General features: G+C 42.4%; 1 protein-coding gene across 1 annotated transcript in view; it reads right to left on the reverse strand.

Annotated features, from left to right (window-relative positions):
* Window positions 1–18722, reverse strand: part of WDR43 (WD repeat domain 43) — a 62440-nt gene that overhangs the window by 12181 nt on the left and 31537 nt on the right. The window contains exons 16-17 of the mRNA XM_053712645.1: window positions 9316–9385; window positions 8661–8710 (exon numbers count right to left, since the gene is read on the reverse strand). Of these exons, the coding sequence (XP_053568620.1) occupies window positions 8661–8710; window positions 9316–9385 (120 nt within the window). The remainder of the gene's footprint in view (window positions 1–8660; window positions 8711–9315; window positions 9386–18722) is intronic.

The following is an 18722-nucleotide window of genomic DNA, read 5'->3' on the forward strand; positions in this document are numbered from 1 at the left end:
TCCAGCGTCCTGAACAAAAAATTGGCTGACTCCTTAGCTTAGATGCCTTCTTTTTCAAATAAAGATAGCAAGAGAACGAAGAAAAATGAATAGTAAATTAGAAAGTTGCTTAAAAATGCATGCTCTACCTGAATCATGAAAGAAAAATTGGATTCAGTGTCCCTTTAACAGCTCCGCTGTGGTGCTCTTTGCCTCCTGCTGACCAGGAGGTGAATATTCCATAAGTAATGAAGATGATCCGTGGACTCATCGTGTCTTTAAAAAGAAAAAAAAGTCAGCACTTACCTCTAACTCTGCCCGACAGCAGGGTAGCCCAGCAGGTTTAAGAGGTGCTCTCCCTCCCATAGCCCTGTGGATAAAGATAAAGCCCGAGTCATCTTACAAAGGCACAGTGAGAATTATGTCCCAGAAGTTCCCATTGCTTTAAAGCCACCAAGGCTCTACTGAAGAGACTGATATGGACCACAGCTACACCCTAGAACAAAGTAGCACAATCTTGCACTAACGTAGGCAAAGAGAATGACTGGGGTGGGAGGAAAGGGAGGAGCTATTTAACAGCTTTGCTGTGGTGCTCTTTGCCGCCTCCTGCTGACCAGGAGGTGAATATCCCATTAGTAATTGAGATGATCCGTGGGCTCATCGTGTCATTAAAAAGAAATATGTCTAAGCAACATGCTAAGGCTTGCAATCCTGTAACGAAAGGCACAACACTCCGGAACAGTTACACTCGCAGGGAACGGTAGAGGCCCACCCCAAGGCGGAAGACACGGGACAATAGGACACAAGCACATTCTCAAAGAAACGCCTGGACTCTGCAGACTAACATTCACCAACAATATCTGAAAGCAAAAACGTGCTGCAACCTCCGGGGGAATACACCACCCCACGTGGAGGAACCATACACTGGGTTACCCGCATGTGTAGGAGGAAGAATCGGTAGGTTACTCGCCCCCTGGATGACAGGACCCCCAGCAGACCCGATTCCCAGAGCAACATGGTGCTCTCATATGAAATATGGAACACTGGTTGACAGGAGTTAACGAGGCCAAACCGGATTCGTCACCGGACACTGAAGCTGAAATCATAATCGGCTCAGTATCAGAATCCTCCGTAACTGAATCTGAAATGAACACGGTCTCGCACATGCATACACCACCAATAGCTGGGGCACTCACCACCTCCTATGACCAGACCCCTGCGGACTAGAATATCTCAGTCGACACACTGTCGGAAATGGGAAACAGAGCGTAACCACGCCCGGACAGGGTGAACCATACAGTCCAAAAGGCCACGTCACTTCCAAAGGCCTCAAAGTTCCAAACCACGAGCCCATAAACCTCACATAGAAGCAGGATGATCACATAAACATGCTTATGAACCCCCCTGTTCAATAACCCTCCCTCAGGAGATATTAACCCTCGATTCCAAGATACTAACAGACCACTGAGACCCTTATGTTATAAGTTAAACCTGCGAGGCGATAGTCTCACGGGAAACATTCACATTACAGTACATAGAATAAAGTAAAATGAAATTATCTTACTGGAATCTATGCAGTGGAACAGGAACACGGCCTTTCAAGAGTGACTGATAGTAGCATAGCCTCCGCCATGGACTTGAGAGAAAGCAGGCAGCGGAGCGAAGTTAAACGCTGATTGCTTAAGGATCTGTTAACATGAGTCGGGATAGTTTCGCAGAAAGACTCTCCCTGCATCTCTGGACTCTAACTTTCATCCAAGCCCTCAGACTGACAGGACTACTTAAAACTCCTGCCCCATGCCAAAGAGTACTACCCTCCATAAGAGACAGAGACAAATTAAAAATTGACACGTCTCTGCCAACCTCCTGGGATGAAAGGCAAAGAATGACTGGGGGATGAGAGGAGTTGGAGTAATTAAGCCTTTGGCTGGGGTGTCTGCCTCCTCCTGGTTGCCAGGTTCTTAATTCCCAAAAGTAATGAAAGTAGCGACTCTTTCCATTTAAAGTGAAGGTAAAAACTTTGGTGAGTGAAAACACTTTTTTTTAAAAAATACTATTAAAAAAAGGGGCACCTTCATTTATCAAAGTTTACAAAGCATTTGTTTTGATTAAAAACTTACCTCTTTTCACAGCCAGAGCAGCTTCCCCCTCCTGAAAATCCTCTCTTCACACGTTAGCAATGACTAATCCGGCTTCCTCCAATCACAGCTTTCTCCCCAGGGTGGTCATTGCTTGAGGCCATGCTGTGATTGTTGGAAGCCGGATTTGATGAATGAAAGTGCCCCAGTTTTTAATAGTATTTTAAAAAAAAACAGGCTCTCACGCATTAAAGTTTACCTTCACTTTAAGAAAATTGCATGCTCTATCTGAACTCAAATTTTTTTCTTTTGTGATTCAGTGTCCCTTTAATACTCTTGGTATCATTTGCTGAAAGAGCAGCAAAGTAAATTTGACAATAGAAGTAACTGTGGGCTATATGAAAGTTTAGTAAAAAAACAATTTATGCTTACCTGATAAATTTATTTCTCTTGTAGTGTATCCAGTCCACGGATCATCCATTACTTGTGGGATATTCTCCTTCCCAACAGGAAGTTGCATGAGGATCACCCACAGCAGAGCTGCTATATAGCTCCTCCCCTCACTGCCATATCCAGTCATTCGACCGAAACAAGCCAAGAAAGGAGAAACCATAGGGTGCAGTGGTGACTGTAGTTTAATTAAAATTTAGACCTGCCTTAAAAGGACAGGGCGGGCCGTGGACTGGATACACTACAAGAGAAATAAATTTATCAGGTAAGCATAAATTATGTTTTCTCTTGTTAAGTGTATCCAGTCCACGGATCATCCATTACTTGTGGGATACCAATACCAAAGCTAAAGTACACGGATGATGGGAGGGACAAGGCAGGAACTTAAACGGAAGGAACCACTGCCTGTAGAACCTCTCTCCCAAAAACAGCCTCCGAAGAAGCAAAAGTATCAAATTTGTAAAATTTTGAAAAGGTGTGAAGCGAAGAACAAGTCGCAGCCTTGCAAATCTGTTCAGAGGCCTCATTTTTTAAGGCCCAGGTGGAAGCCACAGCTCTAGTAGAAGGAGCTGTAATCCTTTCAGGGGGCTGCTGTCCAGCAGTCTCATAGGCTAAGCGTATTATGCTCCGAAGCCAAAAGGAGAGAGAGGTTGCCGAAGCTTTTTGACCTCTCCTCTGTCCAGAGTAAACGACAAACAGGGCAGATGTTTGACGAAAATCTTTAGTAGCCTGTAAGTAAAACTTCAAGGCACGGACTACGTCCAGATTATGCAAAAGACGTTCCTTCTTTGAAGAAGGATTAGGACACACTGATGGAACAACAATCTCTTGATTGATATTCCTGTTAGAAACCACCTTAGGTAAAAACCCAGGTTTGGTACGCAGAACTACCTTGTCTGAATGAAAAATCAGATAAGGAGAATCACATTGTAAGGCAGATAACTCAGAAACTCTACGAGCAGAGGAAATAGCCATCAAAAACAGAACTTTCCAAGATAAAAGTTTAATATCAATGGAATGAAGGGGTTCAAACGGAACTCCCTGAAGAACTTTAAGAACCAAGTTTAAGCTCCACGGGGGAGCAACAGTTTTAAACACAGGCTTAATCCTAACCAGAGTCCGACAAAATGACTGGATGTCTGGAACCTCTGCCAGACGCTTGTGCAAAAGAATAGACAGAGCAGAGATCTGTCCCTTTAAAGAACTAGCTGATAAGCCTTTGTCCAAACCCTCTTTGAGAAAGGACAATATCCTAGGAATCCTAACCTTACTCCATGAGTAACTCTTGGATTCACACCAATAAAGATATTTACTCCATATCTTATGGTAGATTTTCCTGGTTACAGGTTTTCGGAGAAGCCAGGCCTTGATAAAATCAAGCGTTCAATCTCAGAGAAATTAGATTTGGATCATTGAAAGGACCTTGTAGTAGAAGGTCCTGCCTCAGAGGCAGAGTCCATGGTGGAAGAGATGACATGTCCACTAGGTCTGCATAGCAGGTCCTGCGTGGCCACGCAGGCGCCATCAGGATCACAGATGCTCTCTCCTGTTTGATTTTGGCAATCAGTCGAGGGAGCAGAGGAAACTGTGGAAACAAATAAGCCAGGTTGAAGAACCAAGGAGCTGCTAGAGCATCTATCAGCGTCGCTCCCGTGTCCCTGGATCCGGATCCGTAACAAGGAAGTTTGGCGTTCTGGCGAGACGCCATGAGATCCAGTTCTGGTTTGCCCCAACGATGGACCAGTTGAGCAAACACCTCCGGATGGAGTTCCCACTCCCCCGGATGAAAAGTCTGACTTAGAGAACTGGGAGGTGTATTTTCTAAGCCTGGGATGTGGATCGCTGACAGGTGGCAAGAGTGAGACTCTGCCCAGCGAATCATCTTTGAGACTTCTAACATCGCTAGGGAACTCCTGGTTCCCCCTTGATGGTTGATGAAAGCCACAGTCGTGATGTTGTCAGACTGAAATCTGATGAACCTCAGGGTTGCGAACTGAGGCCAAGCTAGAAGAGCATTGAATATTGCTCTTAATTCCAGAATATTTATTGGGAGGAGTTTCTCCTCCTGAGTCCACGATCCCTGAGCCTTCAGACCTAGAAGGCTGGCATCTGTTACAATCGTCCAATCTGGCCTGCGAAAGGACATACCCTTGGACAGATGGACCCGAGATAGCCACCAGAGAAGAGAATCTCTGGTCTCTTGATCCAGATTTAGTAGAGGAGACAAATCTGAGTAATCCCCATTCCACTGACTTAGCATGCATAATTGAAGCGGTCTGAGATACAGGCGCGCAAATGGCACCATGTCCATTGCCGCTACCATTAAGCCGATTACTTCCATGCACTGAGCCACTGACGGGCGTGGAATGGAATGAAGGACACGGCAAGCATTTAGAAGTTTTGATAACCTGGACTCAGTCAGGTAAATTTTCATCAATACAGAATCTATAAGAGTCCCTAGGAAGGAGACTCGTGAGTGGTGATAGAGAACTCTTTTCCACGTTCACTTTCCACCCATGCGACCTCAGAAATGCCAGAACTCTGTATGAGACTTGGCAATTTGAAAGCCCGACGCCTGTATCAGGATGTCGTCTAGATAAGGAGCCACCGCTATGCCTCACGGTCTTAGAACTGCCAGAAGTGAGCCCAGAACCTTTGTAAAAATTCTCAGGGCTGTGGCCAACCTGAAGAGAAGAGCTACAAATTGGTAATGCCTGTCTAGAAAAGCAAACCTTAGGAACCGATGATGATCCTTGTGAATCGGTATGTGAAGGTATGCATCCTTTAAGTACACTGTGGTCATGTACTGACCCTCTTGGATCATGGGTAGGATGGTCCGAATAGTTTCCATTTTGAATGATGGAACTCTGAGGAATTTGTTTAAGATCTTTAGATCCAAGATTGGTCTGAAGGTTCCCTCTTTCTTGGGAACCACAAACAGATTTGAATAAAAACCCTGTCCTTGTTCCGTCTGCGGAACTGGATGGATCACTCCCATTACTAGGAGGTCTTGCACACAGCTTAGGAATGCCTCTTTCTTTATCTGGTTTGCTGATAACCTTGAAAGATGAAATCTCCCTTGTGGGGGGGAAGCTTTGAAGTCCAGAAGATATCCCTGAGATATGATCTCCAACGCCCAGGGATCCTGAACATCTCTTGCCCACGCCTGGGCGAAGAGAGAAAGTCTGCCCCCCACTAGATCCGTTTCCGGATAGGGGGCCGTTCCTTCATGCTGTCTTGGGGGCAGCAGCAGGCTTTCTGGCCTGCTTGCCCTTGTTCCAGGACAGGTTAGGTTTCCAGGCCTGTCTGGAATGAGCAACAGTTCCCTCTTGTTTTGAAGCGGAGGAAGTTGATGCTGCTCCTGCCTTGAAATTTCGAAAGGCACGAAAATTAGACTGTTTGGCCTTTGATTTGGCCCTGTCCTGAGGAAGGGTATGACCCTTGCCTCCAGTAATGTCAGCAATAATTTCCTTCAAGCCAGGCCCGAATAAGGTCTGCCCCTTGAAAGGAATGTTGAGTAATTTAGACTTTGAAGTCACGTCAGCTGACCAGGATTTAAGCCATAGTGCCCTACGCGCCTGGATGGCGAATCCGGAATTCTTAGCTGTTAGTTTAGTCAAATGAACAATGGCATCAGAAACAAATGAGTTAGCTAGCTTAAGCGTTCTAAGCTTGTCAATAATTTAATTCAATGGAGCTGTATGGATGGCCTCTTCCAGGGCCTCAAACCAGAATGCCGCCGCAGCAGTGACAGGCGCAATGCATGCAAGGGGCTGTAAAATAAAACCTTGTTGAATAAACATTCTTAAGGTAACCCTCTAATTTTTTATCCATTGGATCTGAAAAAGCACAACTGTCCTCAACCGGGATAGTGGTACGCTTTGCTAAAGTAGAAACTGCTCCCTCCACCTTAGGGACCGTCTGCCATAAGTCCCGTGTAGTGGCGTCTATTGGAAACATTTTTCTAAATATAGGAGGTGGGGAAAAGGGCACACAGGGTCTATCCCACTCCTTGCTAATAATTTCTGTAAGCCTTTTAGGTATAGGAAAAACGTCAGTACACACCGGCACCGCATAGTATCTATCCAGCCTACACAATTTCTCTGGAATTGCAACTGTTACAGTCATTCAGAGCAGCCAATACCTCCCCAAGCAATACACGGAGGTTCTCAAGCTTAAATTTAAAATTAGAAATCTCTGAATCAGGTTTCCCCGAGTCAGATGTCACCCACAGACTGAAGCTCTCCGTCCTCTTGTTCTGCATACTGTGACGCAGTATCAGACATGGCTCTTACAGCATTTGCGCGCTCTGTATCTCTCCTAACCCCAGAGCTATCGCGCTTGCCTCTTAATTCAGGCAACCTAGATAATACCTCTGACAGGGTATTATTCATGATTGCAGCCATGTCCTGCAAGGTAATCGCTATGGGCATCCCTGATGTAATTGGCGCCATACTAGCGCGCGCCCCCTGAGCGGAAGGCGAAGGGTCTGACACGTGGGGAGAGTTAGTCGGCATAACTTCCCCCTCGACAGAACCCTCTGGTGATAATTCTTTTATAGATAAAGACTGATCTTTACTGTTTAAGGTGAAATCAATACATTTAGTACACATTCTCCTATGTGGCTCCACCATGGCTTTCAAACATAATGAACAAGTAGGTTCCTCTGTGTCAGACATGTTTAAACAGACTAGCATTGAGACTAGCAAGCTTGGAAAACACTTTAAAACAAGTTTACAATTAATATAAAAAACGTTACTGCGCCTTTAAGAAACACAAATTTTCTCCAAATTTGAAACAGTGCAAAAAGGCAGTTAAACTAACGAAATTTTTACAGTGTATAAGTTAGCAGAGCATTGCACCCACTTGCAAATGGATGATTAACCCCTTAATACCAAAAACGGAATAACAAATGACAAAAACGTTTTTCAAACAGTCACAACAACTGCCACAGCTCTGTGGCTTTTTACCTCCCTCAATACGACTTTTGAAGCCTTTTGAGCCCTTCAGAGAAGTCCTGGATCATGCAGGAAGAAGCTGGATGTCTGTCTGTAATTTTTGCTGCGCAAAAAAGCGCTAAAATAGGCCCCTCCCACTCATATTACAACAGTGGAAAGCCTCAGGGAACTGTTTCTAGGCAAAATTCAAGCCAGCCATGTGGAAAAATAGGCCCCAATAAGTTTTATCACCAAACATAAAAAATGATTAAATATGCCAGCAAACGTTTTAAATTACACTTTTATAAGAGTATGTATCTCTATTAATAAGCCTGATACCAGTCGCTATCACTGCATTTAAGGCTTTACTTACATTACTTTAGTATCAGCAGCATTTTCTAGAAAATTCCATCCCTAGAAAAATATTAACTGCACATACCTTATTGCAGGAAAACCTGCACGCCATTCCCCCTCTGAAGTTACCTCACTCCTCAGAATATGTGAGAACAGTAAAGGATCTTAGTTACTTCTGCTAAGATCATAGAAAACGCAGGCAGATTCTTCTTCTAAATACTGCCTGAGATAAAAACAGTACACTCCAGTACCATTTAAAAAATAACAAACCTTTGATTGAAGAAATAAACTAAGTATAAAACACCACAGTCCTCTTACGACCTCCATCTTTGTTGAGTTGCAAGAGAATGACTGGATATGGCAGTGAGGGGAGGAGCTATATAGCAGCTCTGCTGTGGGTGATCCTCTTGCAACTTCCTGTTGGGAAGGAGAATATCCCACAAGTAATGGATGATCCGTGGACTGGATACACTTAACAAGAGAAATTATATTTTATTAGATCTGAAAGCAAAAATTATTGGTCATACATGCATGGCTTCCCAGTTAAAGGTACATCTAATCAAACTTAAAATGCACTACTGTGATCTTTAGGTTTGATCACTAACATTTTGCAATACACATGCTTTTGTTCAATGCTTCTAAAAGTTATCACAGGTTTTAGAATAACTTATTGTGCATACGACTGATAGCATGAAACAAGTACCGTATCAAATCAGAAATGCACATTTAGCCAAGGCTAGTGCTTACGTGTATAAAACCCGCATTAATGTGCAAAAGTAAATTATACACCACCTAAACAGATGCACACTACAGAATGATTATATTGAAATATTAATTGCAATACTATTATACAAAAACTCACATCAGACTCTTGCTCAGCATTCAGATCCTCATCTGATTCTTCAGAAGATTCTGCAAGGAACAATATAAATCTTTTAAATTCGTGTTTGATGACTCCATATACTTGTTTTAAAGCATGGAAAGACATTTTATCTAATGGCTAAAATGGGACAGGATACTCTAATTCTGTTTCAAGAGTATGTTTCAACATATTTTCTTTCAAAATCAGGCGTTTAAAGCGGATTTTTGAAACAAAAATAGACATGGCTCTGTACATAGTGATGCACATAAAGATAGTTTTACTTTAAGCAGCTTTTATTTAACATTTTAGGCAAAAACAAAAAAAACAAAAAATTAAAATTGTGCTTTTATATACAAAGAGGTGTTCAGCGTGTTGTGCCTTTAATTGACCTCTTTAAAAATGCTGTATTCTTTAATATGTGCATCATGCAAAGCTCATTGTAGAAAACAGATTTGTGGGCAATGCTGGTGACGGGACAGGATTATTGCAGCAGCTTCTTCAACTTGGCATAGTAGAGGCAAGAGACCTAGCATATTTTATCCATTGCACAATGCAGGGTGGGAATCAAAAAGGATGTTAACAGAAATATTTATTACATTTCATAGGGCGGAGTAAACTAGTTTTGGTTAATTTAGATATATCTGTGTGCACATACCTTCTTCATACACAAGCTTTGCCTTCTGATTTACATCTTTCTGCTTTTGTGCTCTCTCATATGCCGACACCTAGAATAAATGAACACAAATCCCATGGTGTTAGAAAACAGACACCTGCTTTTAGAGCCCAATGTCATAACGCAGTGTAGGTAGCTGCCTAGGAAACATACATATACAGATATAAATATATATATATATACAGATATATAAATAAATATATATATATATACAGATATATAAATAAATATATATATACAGATATATAAATATATATATACAGATATATAAATATATATACAGATATATAAATATATATATATATATATATAAAAAAAGTGAGCTGTGGAGTACTGTCTTTGAAAAAAATCACACACTACTGGAAGGTGCTACTGCTTGCAATATAAAAGAAAAGCTGCTGAGAATATACAAAAATGGGTAGCTGGTAAGCCCTCGCTTCCAACTACTCAGACAATAGTATATTGAAAAAAGAAAATGCAATCTTAACAGCGCTAAACCTAATCAGATGTCACATAGTATTAATTCTATATACGAAAAAAAAAAAATCCTTATAGCTTTTATTGTGTAATATGTACTTGCTGAAACTACTGTATTTAGAATCTCAATGAAATTTTTGTGCACAACTGAATCAATGTGCATTCAGATAATATCTGCACACCGTTATAGCATGTGCTCAAACGTCCATAAAACAAAGTCCATACAAGACTATAATTCAGTGAACCATATTTCTCAATCAAATTTCAAATCAAGTTCAGTAGAGCTCTCAATGTCTGGGTTATCCAAAACTAGGCTCTACTTACATCCAATACCCTCAATCCTATGAGGTAAGTGGAAGGCGCATCACCAGAAAAGAAAATTTATGCTTACCTGATATATTTCTTTTTTGACACGTGTCCACTGATCATCTTAATTACTAATGGGATATTCACCTCCTGGTCAGCAGGAGGCGGCAAAGAGCACCACAGCAAAGCTGTTAAATAGTTCCTCCCTTCCTTCCACTCCAATCATTCGACCAAAGTTTAAAGGGACACTGAACCCAATTTTTTTCTTTTGTGATTCAGATAGAGCATGCAATTTTAAGCAACTTTCTAATTTACTCCTATTATCAATTTCTTCGTTCTCTTGCTATCTTTATTTGAAATTAAAGCCATCTAAGCTTTTTTGGGTTAAGAACTCTGGACAGCACTTTTTGATTAGTGGATGGATTTTTCCCCCAATCAAGGACAACCCAGGTTGTTCACCAAAATGGACCGGCATCTAAACTTAGATTCTTACATTTCAAATAAAGATACTAAGAAAAAAGAAAAATTTGATAATGAGTAAATTAGAAAGTTGCTTAAAAATTCATGCTCTGATTCACAAAATAGAAATTTTGGGTTCAGTGTCCCTTTAAGGAAGGAAAAACCAAGGTGCAGAGGTGTCTGAAGTTTATAATAACCAACCTGTCTTACAAGAACAGGGTGGGCCGTGGACTCGTGTCAAAAAAGAAATAAATCAGGTAAGCATAAATTATTTTCTTTATGACACGATGAGTCCACGGATCATCTTAATTACGAATGGGATTCAATACCCAAGCTAGAGTACACAGATGATACTGGAGGGACAAGACAGGGAAGCTAAACAGAAGGCACCACTGCTTGAAGAACCTGTCTCCCAAAAGCGGCCTCAGCCGAGGCAAAAGTACCAAATTTAAAAAAAGTGTGAAGACAAAAGTTGCAGCCTTGTAAAACTGTTCCACAGAAGCTTAATTTTTGAATGCCCATGAGGAAGCAACGGCCCTCGTGGAATGAGCCATAACGCAGGAGGCTGCTGTCCAGCAGTCTTTTTGGCTGAAGAGTATCATACGTTTTGCATATGAAAGTAGCCGTAGGTTTCTGTCCCTTATGCTTTCCTGAGAAAAATTATGAAGGATTATGACACAAAGGAGGAACAATCTCCTGATTAATGTTCCGATCAGAAACAACCTTAGACTCACACTGCAATGCCGAGAGCTCTGACACTCTACGAGCAGAAGAAATGGCAACAAGAAATAAAACTTTCCAAGATAACTTAATATCTAAGGAATGCATAGGCTTAAATGGAGCCCCTTGAACTTTGAGAACTAAATTACGACTCCATGGAGGAGTAACTGGTTTGAACACAGGCATGACAAAATGATTGTACATCTGGGACATCCGCCAGACGTTTTTAACAAATTAGATAAGGCAGAGATTTGACCCTTTAGGGAACTTGTCGATAATTCTCACTACAAACCCTCTTGGAGAAGAAACAAAATTTTAGGAATCCTAACTCTACTCCATGAGTAGCCCTTGAATTCACACCAATAGAGATATTTACGCCAAATATTAAGGTAAATCTTTCTAGTTACAGGCTTACAAGCCTGAATCATGGTCTATGACCGAGTCCTAAAACCCCTGCTTGCATAAAATTAAGCGTTCAATCTCCAAGCTGTCAGGTTCAGAGAAACTAGAATTGGGTGAAGGAAGGGCCCTTGAATTAGAAGGTCCTTCTTCAACAGAAGTCTCCAAGGCAGTAGAGATGACATGTCCACCAGATCTGCATACCAAACCCTGCGAAGCCAAGCCAGTGCAATGAGTATCACCGATGCCCTGTCCTGTTTGATTCGAGCAATGACCCGAGGAAGAAGAGCAAACTGAGGAAATAGGTATGCTAGACTGAAGGTCCAAGGAACCGCCAGAGCATCAGTTCAGCCTAGGGGTCCCTGGACCTCGACACATCTCGGGAGCTTGACATTCTGTTGAGATGCCATGAGACCCAATTCCGACCGACCCCATCTTAGAATCAGGCTGGAGAACACGTCCGGATGGAGTTCCCATTCCCCCGGATGAAAGGACTGCCTGCTCAGGAAGTTCACCTCCCACTTGACCACCCTTGGGATGTGGATCGCCGACAGGTAGCAAGAATGGGTCTCTGCCCACTGAATTCTCATTACCTCCGTCATCGCTAAGGAACTCCTTGTTCCTCCCTTATGATTGATGTAAGCACTGAAGGTATGTTGTCTGACTGGAACGAGGCTAACTGAGGCCAGGCCGGAAGAGCATTGAAGATCACTCAGTTCCAGGATGTTTATAGGAAGAACCGACTGACTTAGTCCAAACTCCCTGAGCTTTTAGGGAACCCCAGACTGCTCCCCATTCTAGAAGGCTGGCGTCTGTTGTCACAATCACCAAAGATGGTCTGCGAAAGCAGGTTACCTGGGAAAAATGATTCAGAGACAACCACCATTGTCCCTTGTCTCCTGCTCCAGTAGTATTCGAGGAGACAAATCAACATAATCTCCGTTCCATTGCATGAGCATGCTTAACTGCAGAGGTCGGAGGAGAAACCAAACGAGATGATGTCCATTGCCGCCACCATCAGCCCAATTACCTCCATGCACTGAGCCACTGATGGCAGAGTGGAGTGGACTGAAGGACTAGACCAGTACCAAACTTTGATTTCCTGACCTCTGTCAGAAAAAAGGAAATTAATGCTTACCAGATAAATTTATTTCTTTTACGATACGACAAGTCCACAGATTTCATCCTTACTTATGGGATATCGCCTCCTGGTCAGCAGGAGGAGGCAAAGAGCACCACAGCAGAGCTGTGTATATATATATATATATATATATATATATATATATATATATATATATATATATATATATATATATATATATATATATATATATATATATATATATATATATATATATATATATATATATATATATATATATATATATATATATATATATATATATATATATATATATATATATATATATATATATATATATATATATATATATATATATATATATATATATATATATATATATATATATATATATATATCTCCTCCCTTTCCTCCCACTCCAGTCATTCGACCGAAGTTAGGAAGAGAAAGGAAAAGTCAAGGTGCAGAGGGGACTGAAGTTCAACAAAAATAAAAACCTGTCTTAGAAAAAACAGGGTGGGCCGTGGACTTGTCGTATCGTAAAAGAAATAAATCAGATAAGCATAAATTTCCTTTTATTTTACAAGATACGACGAGTCCACGGATTTCATCCTTACTTATGGGATACAATACCAAAGCTATAGGACACGGATGAAAGATATAGGGGGACAAGACAGGAACCTAAACGAAAGGCACCACTGCTTGAAGAACCTCTCTCCCAAAAACAACCTTGGAGGCGGCAAAAGTATCAAATTTGTAAAAAAAAAAGTGAAGAGACTACCAAGTTGCAGCCTTGCAAATCTGTTCAACAGAAGCATAATTTTTAAATGCCCACGAGGAAGCCACAGCTCTAGTGGAATAAGTCGTAATTTGTTCAGGAGGCTGCTGTCCAGCAGTCTCATATGCAAAACTGATGATACTCTTCAGCCAAAAAGAAAGGTAGCCGTAGCTTTCTGACCCCTACGTTTCCCAGAAAAAACAAATATTGAAGATGATTGACGAAATTCCTTAGTCGCTTGCAAGTAAACTTCAGGGCACAGACTACATCCAAATTATTTAACAGATGCTCCTTAGAAGGATTAGGACACAATGAAGGAACAATAATTTCCTGATTAATATTTTTGTTGGAGACAACCTTAGAAAGAAAACCAGGTTTGATACGCAACACCACCTTATCAGAATGAAAAATAAGGTAAGGAAAATCACATTGTAATGCTGAAAGCTCAGAAACTCTTTGAGCAGAAGAAATAGCGACCAAAAATAAAACTTTCCAAGATAACAACTTAATATCTATGGAATGCATAGGTTCAAACGGAACCCCTTGAAGAACATTAACTAAATTCAAACTCCAAGGAGGAGCAATTGGTCTAAACACAGGTCTGATTCTAGTCAGAGCCTGACAAAAAGATTTAACATAGTTTGTGTAGAAAAATAGAGCAGAAATCTGTACCTTTAAGGAACTTGCCGACAACCCTTTCTCCAATCCTTCTTGGAGAAAAGATAAAATCCTAGGAAACCTGATATTACTCCATGAGTAGCCCTTGGATTCGCACCAATTAAGATATTTACGCCATATCTTATGGTAAATCTTTCTAGTAACAGGCTTGCGTGCCTGGATCAAGGTATCAATGACAGAATCAGAGAACCCTCGCTTAGATAAAATCAAGCGTTCAATCTCCAAGCAGTCAGCTGCAGAGAAATTAGATTCGGATGATGGAAGGGTCCCTGAATGAGAAGGTCCTGCCTCAATGGAAGCTTCCACGGTGGCAGAGAGGACATGTCCACCAGATCAGTATACCAAGTCCTGCGAGGTCACGCAGAAGCAATGAGGTTCAGTGAAGCCCTCTCCTGTTGACTCAAGCAATGAACCGGGGAAGGCGAGCAAACAAAGGGAACACATAAGCTAGGTTGAACGACCAAGGCACTGCCAAGGCATCCGTTCAGCCCGAGGATGCCTGGACCTGGATCTGTATCTCGGAAGCTTGGCATTCTGAAGAGACGGCATAAGATCCAGCTCTGGCCTGCCCCATCTGAGAATCAGGTTGGCAAATAACTCCGGAGTTCCCATTCCCCCGGAAACATCTGTCTGCTCAAAAAATCCGCTCCCCAGTTGTCCACTCCTGGGATGTAGATTGCTGACAGACAACAAGAGTGAGTTTCCGCCCACTGAATCATCTTGAATACTTCTGTCATCACTAAGGAACTCCTTGCTCCTCCCGGATGATTGATGTAAGCCACAGTCGTGATGTTGTCCGTCTGGAATCTGATGAATTTGGCCGAAGCCACCTGAGGCAAAGCCTGAAGTGCATTGAATATTGCACTCAACTCCAGAATATTGATGGGTAGTAGAGACTCCGACTGAGTCCACACACCCTGAGCCTTCAGGGAATTCCAGACTGCACCCCATCCTAGTAGACTGGCGTCCGTTGTCACTATCACCCATGAGGGTCTGCGGAAGCAAGTCCCTTGGGACAGATGATCCGGCAACAACCACCAACGAAGATTGTCTCTCGTCTCCTGATACAAGAAAGGAGGCGGCACACTTGGTAAATGAAAACAAGACAGGAACTTTATTCCAGATTTCCAGTCGCTGCACACACACTACCAACAAGACACGCCCCCTTCTTCAGTCTCTTGTTGGTAGTGTGTGTAGCGACTGGAAATCTGGAATAAAGGTCTTGTCTTCATTTACCAAGTGTGCCGCCTCCTTTCTTCTGTGATGTGCCGGACTGATTCTCCTCTCCTCGGTGAGCACCTCTACTACTCCAGCTGCTTTTGAGTTTTCTTCGCTCAGCCCGTGTGCTGTTTGGGTTCACCGCTGCTCTCTGGAGGCTGCTTTGGAGCCGCGCTGCTCTCCTTCCTCTGCTTGTCTCCTGATCCAGATCTATTTGAGGAGACAAATTTGCATAATCTCCATTCCATTGTCTGAGCATGCTCAGTTGTAGAGGTCTGAGATGAAAACGAGCAAACGGAATGATGTCCATTGCAGCTACCATCAATCCAATTGCCTCCATGCACACAGCTATTGATGGCAGAGGATTGGACTGAAGGGATCGGCAAGTATTCAGAATCTTTAACTGACTTCCGTCAAAAAGATTTTCATGGACTGAGTCGATTAGAGTTCCCAGGAAAGGAACCCTTGTCTGTGGAATTAGTGAACTCTTTTCTAGATTCACCTTCCACCCGTGAGTCCTTAGAAAGGACAGAACAATGTTGGTATGAGACTGTCAGCTGATAAGATGCCTGGATCAAAATATCGTCCAGATAAGGCGCCACTGCAATGCCCCGCCGCCTGAGAACCGCTAGCAGAGACCCTAGAACCATTGAAAATTCTGGGTGCCGTGGCCAGAACGAAAGGAAGGGCCACGAACTGAAAATGTTTGTCCAGAAAGGCAAACCTCAGGAACTTGTGATGATCTCTGGATAGAATGGAAGAATTGTCTGAATAGTCTCCATTCGGAAGGAAACTTGTTCAGACTCTTGAGATCTAAAATGGGTCGTAACGTTCCCTCTTTTTTGGGAACAAAAAGATTGAGTAAAATCCCTGCCCCTGTATTGGAACAGGACAAATTACTCCCATGGAGGAGAGGTCTTTTACACAACGTAAAAACGCCTCTTTTTATCTGGTATACAGACAATTGTAAAAGAAGAAGCCTTCCTCTGGGGAAGGAATTTTTGAACTCCAACTGATACCCTTGAGACACAATTTCTAGTGTCCAAGGATCCTGAACGAATCTTATCCAAGCCTGGACAAAGAGAGAAAGTCTGCCCCCTACAAGATCTGATCCCGGATCGGGGGCCGCCCCTTCATGCTGTTTTGGTGGCAGCAGTGGGCTTCTTGGGTTGTTTACCCTTGTTCGAAGCCTGGTTGGGTCTCCAGGTGGGTTTGGCTTGTGAATAATTCCCGTCCTATTTAGTGGAAGAGGACGAGGGAACTCCCTTGAAATTTCGAAAGGAACGAAAATTGCTCTGTTGTCCCCTTTGCTTAGTTTTATCTTGAGGGAGGTGGTGACCCTTACCTCCCGTAATGTCAGAAATGATTTCTTTCAAGTCAGGCCCGAATAGGGTCTTTCCCTTGAAAGGAATAGCCAAAAGCTTGGATTTAGAGGACACATCCGCAGACCAAGATTTTAACCATAAGGCTCTTCGTGCTAAGATTGAGAATCCCGAACTTTTATTACAGATGCTTCCTTTCAGATCGCCAAATTGGCGACTAAAAGAATTAGCCAGCTTAATGGCTTTAATTCTATCCTGCATTTCCTCCAAAGAAGTCTCAGTCCTAAGACTTTTCTAGAGCGTCAAACCAAAAAGCAGCTGCAGTCGTGACTGTTACAATGCAGGCCGCCGGTTTCAATAAGAACCCTTGATGAACATATAGTTTATTGAGAAGACCCTCCAGCTTCTTATCCATGGGGTCTTTGAAAGCACAACTGTCCTCGATAGGGATAGTCTTACGCTTAGCCAGGATAGAGATAGCTCCCTCCACCTTAGGGACCGTCTTCCAAGAATCCCGAATGGTGTCAGCTATAGGATACATTTTATTAAAAATAGGGGAAGGGGATAACGGGATACCTGGTCTTTCCCATTCCCTAGCAATAATTTCCGAAATTCTCTTAGGAACCAGAAAAACATTGGAATAAGAAGGAACCTCTAAGCATCTGTCCATCTTACTCAACTTTTCTGGCGGGACCACAATAGAGTCAGTCGCCCAGAGTCACGAAAACCTCTCGTAGCAAAAGACGGAGGTGTTCAAGCTTAAACCTGAAGAACATAACATCAGAATCTGTCGGGGGCAATGTACTTCCTGAGTCAGACAGTTCCCCCTCAGACAGGGCCTCCCTACCCCCCAATTCAGAGCCCTGGGAGGGTACATCAGAGATTGTCATCAAAGCATCAGAAGTCGCAGGGACCACATGGGCCTCTGTCCTACTGCGTTTGCCCTGTAAAGCTGGCAACTTAGACTCCCGGTCTGCTGGTAATAACCCTGCCGGGACCAAGAAAACTAAAGCAGTGCTTTCCCCGGAGTATCGTACTCCAATAGGCCAAATAATGATAAGAGCCCTTCAGTACTGTGTATAGTAGGACACAGACATGTGAACAGAAGAGCCAAGGTTACAGAGGATTGTAACAGTCACGACTGCAGCTGCTTTTTGGTTTGTGAGATCTTGCTTGTTGAAATGATGGCGCCTGGACTAGGATGTCGTCCAAATAGTGTGCCATTGTAATGCCCCGGAAGCAAAGCACCGTCAACAGCGATCCAGAATTTTCACAAAAGTTCTGGGGAGCTGTGGCAAGACCAAGAAATACAAAAAAATGTATAGAGACTCCACAGCATATTCCAAAGAAATAAGATCAAATCCTCAATGGGCATTACAAAACCAAATAAAAAGAAAAAAACGAGGAAGTAGAGGAGAGCAATGGGGGGGGGGGGGGGGGGGGGGAGGAGGAGGAGATGTATTCTAAAACTGTACAGACCAAAAAGAGAAACACTTAAATACAAAAATACCAATAAAAAATAAACTAACTTGGAAAAAACAAAACAGTGTACACTATTCTGAACCAGAGAGCTCAAACACCTACAATTACCACCCTTATAGTAACCTAATAAACCAAATAGAATTAACGGCTTTTATTCTCCCAGAGATTATTGGAGAACATATGAACAAGATAGGTATAGGACGGGATCTAATAAGGACCATTATGATCATGGATTATAGATCCACACACCAGCAATATCAGGCAAAAAAAAAAAAAAAAAAAAAAAAACTTCAGACCGCAGTTTCACCCTCAAAAGTGAAGACCCTTAACACCAAGAAATACAAAAATTTATAGAGACTTATCAAATATCCGGTTCTTATCCTTATGTAAACATAGTTTTGGTAAATGAATAAGACATGAAATATATCAAATTAAACATTCTATGAAT

This window comes from Bombina bombina, chromosome 4, assembly GCF_027579735.1.
Source record: "Bombina bombina isolate aBomBom1 chromosome 4, aBomBom1.pri, whole genome shotgun sequence".
Taxonomy (NCBI): domain Eukaryota; kingdom Metazoa; phylum Chordata; class Amphibia; order Anura; family Bombinatoridae; genus Bombina; species Bombina bombina.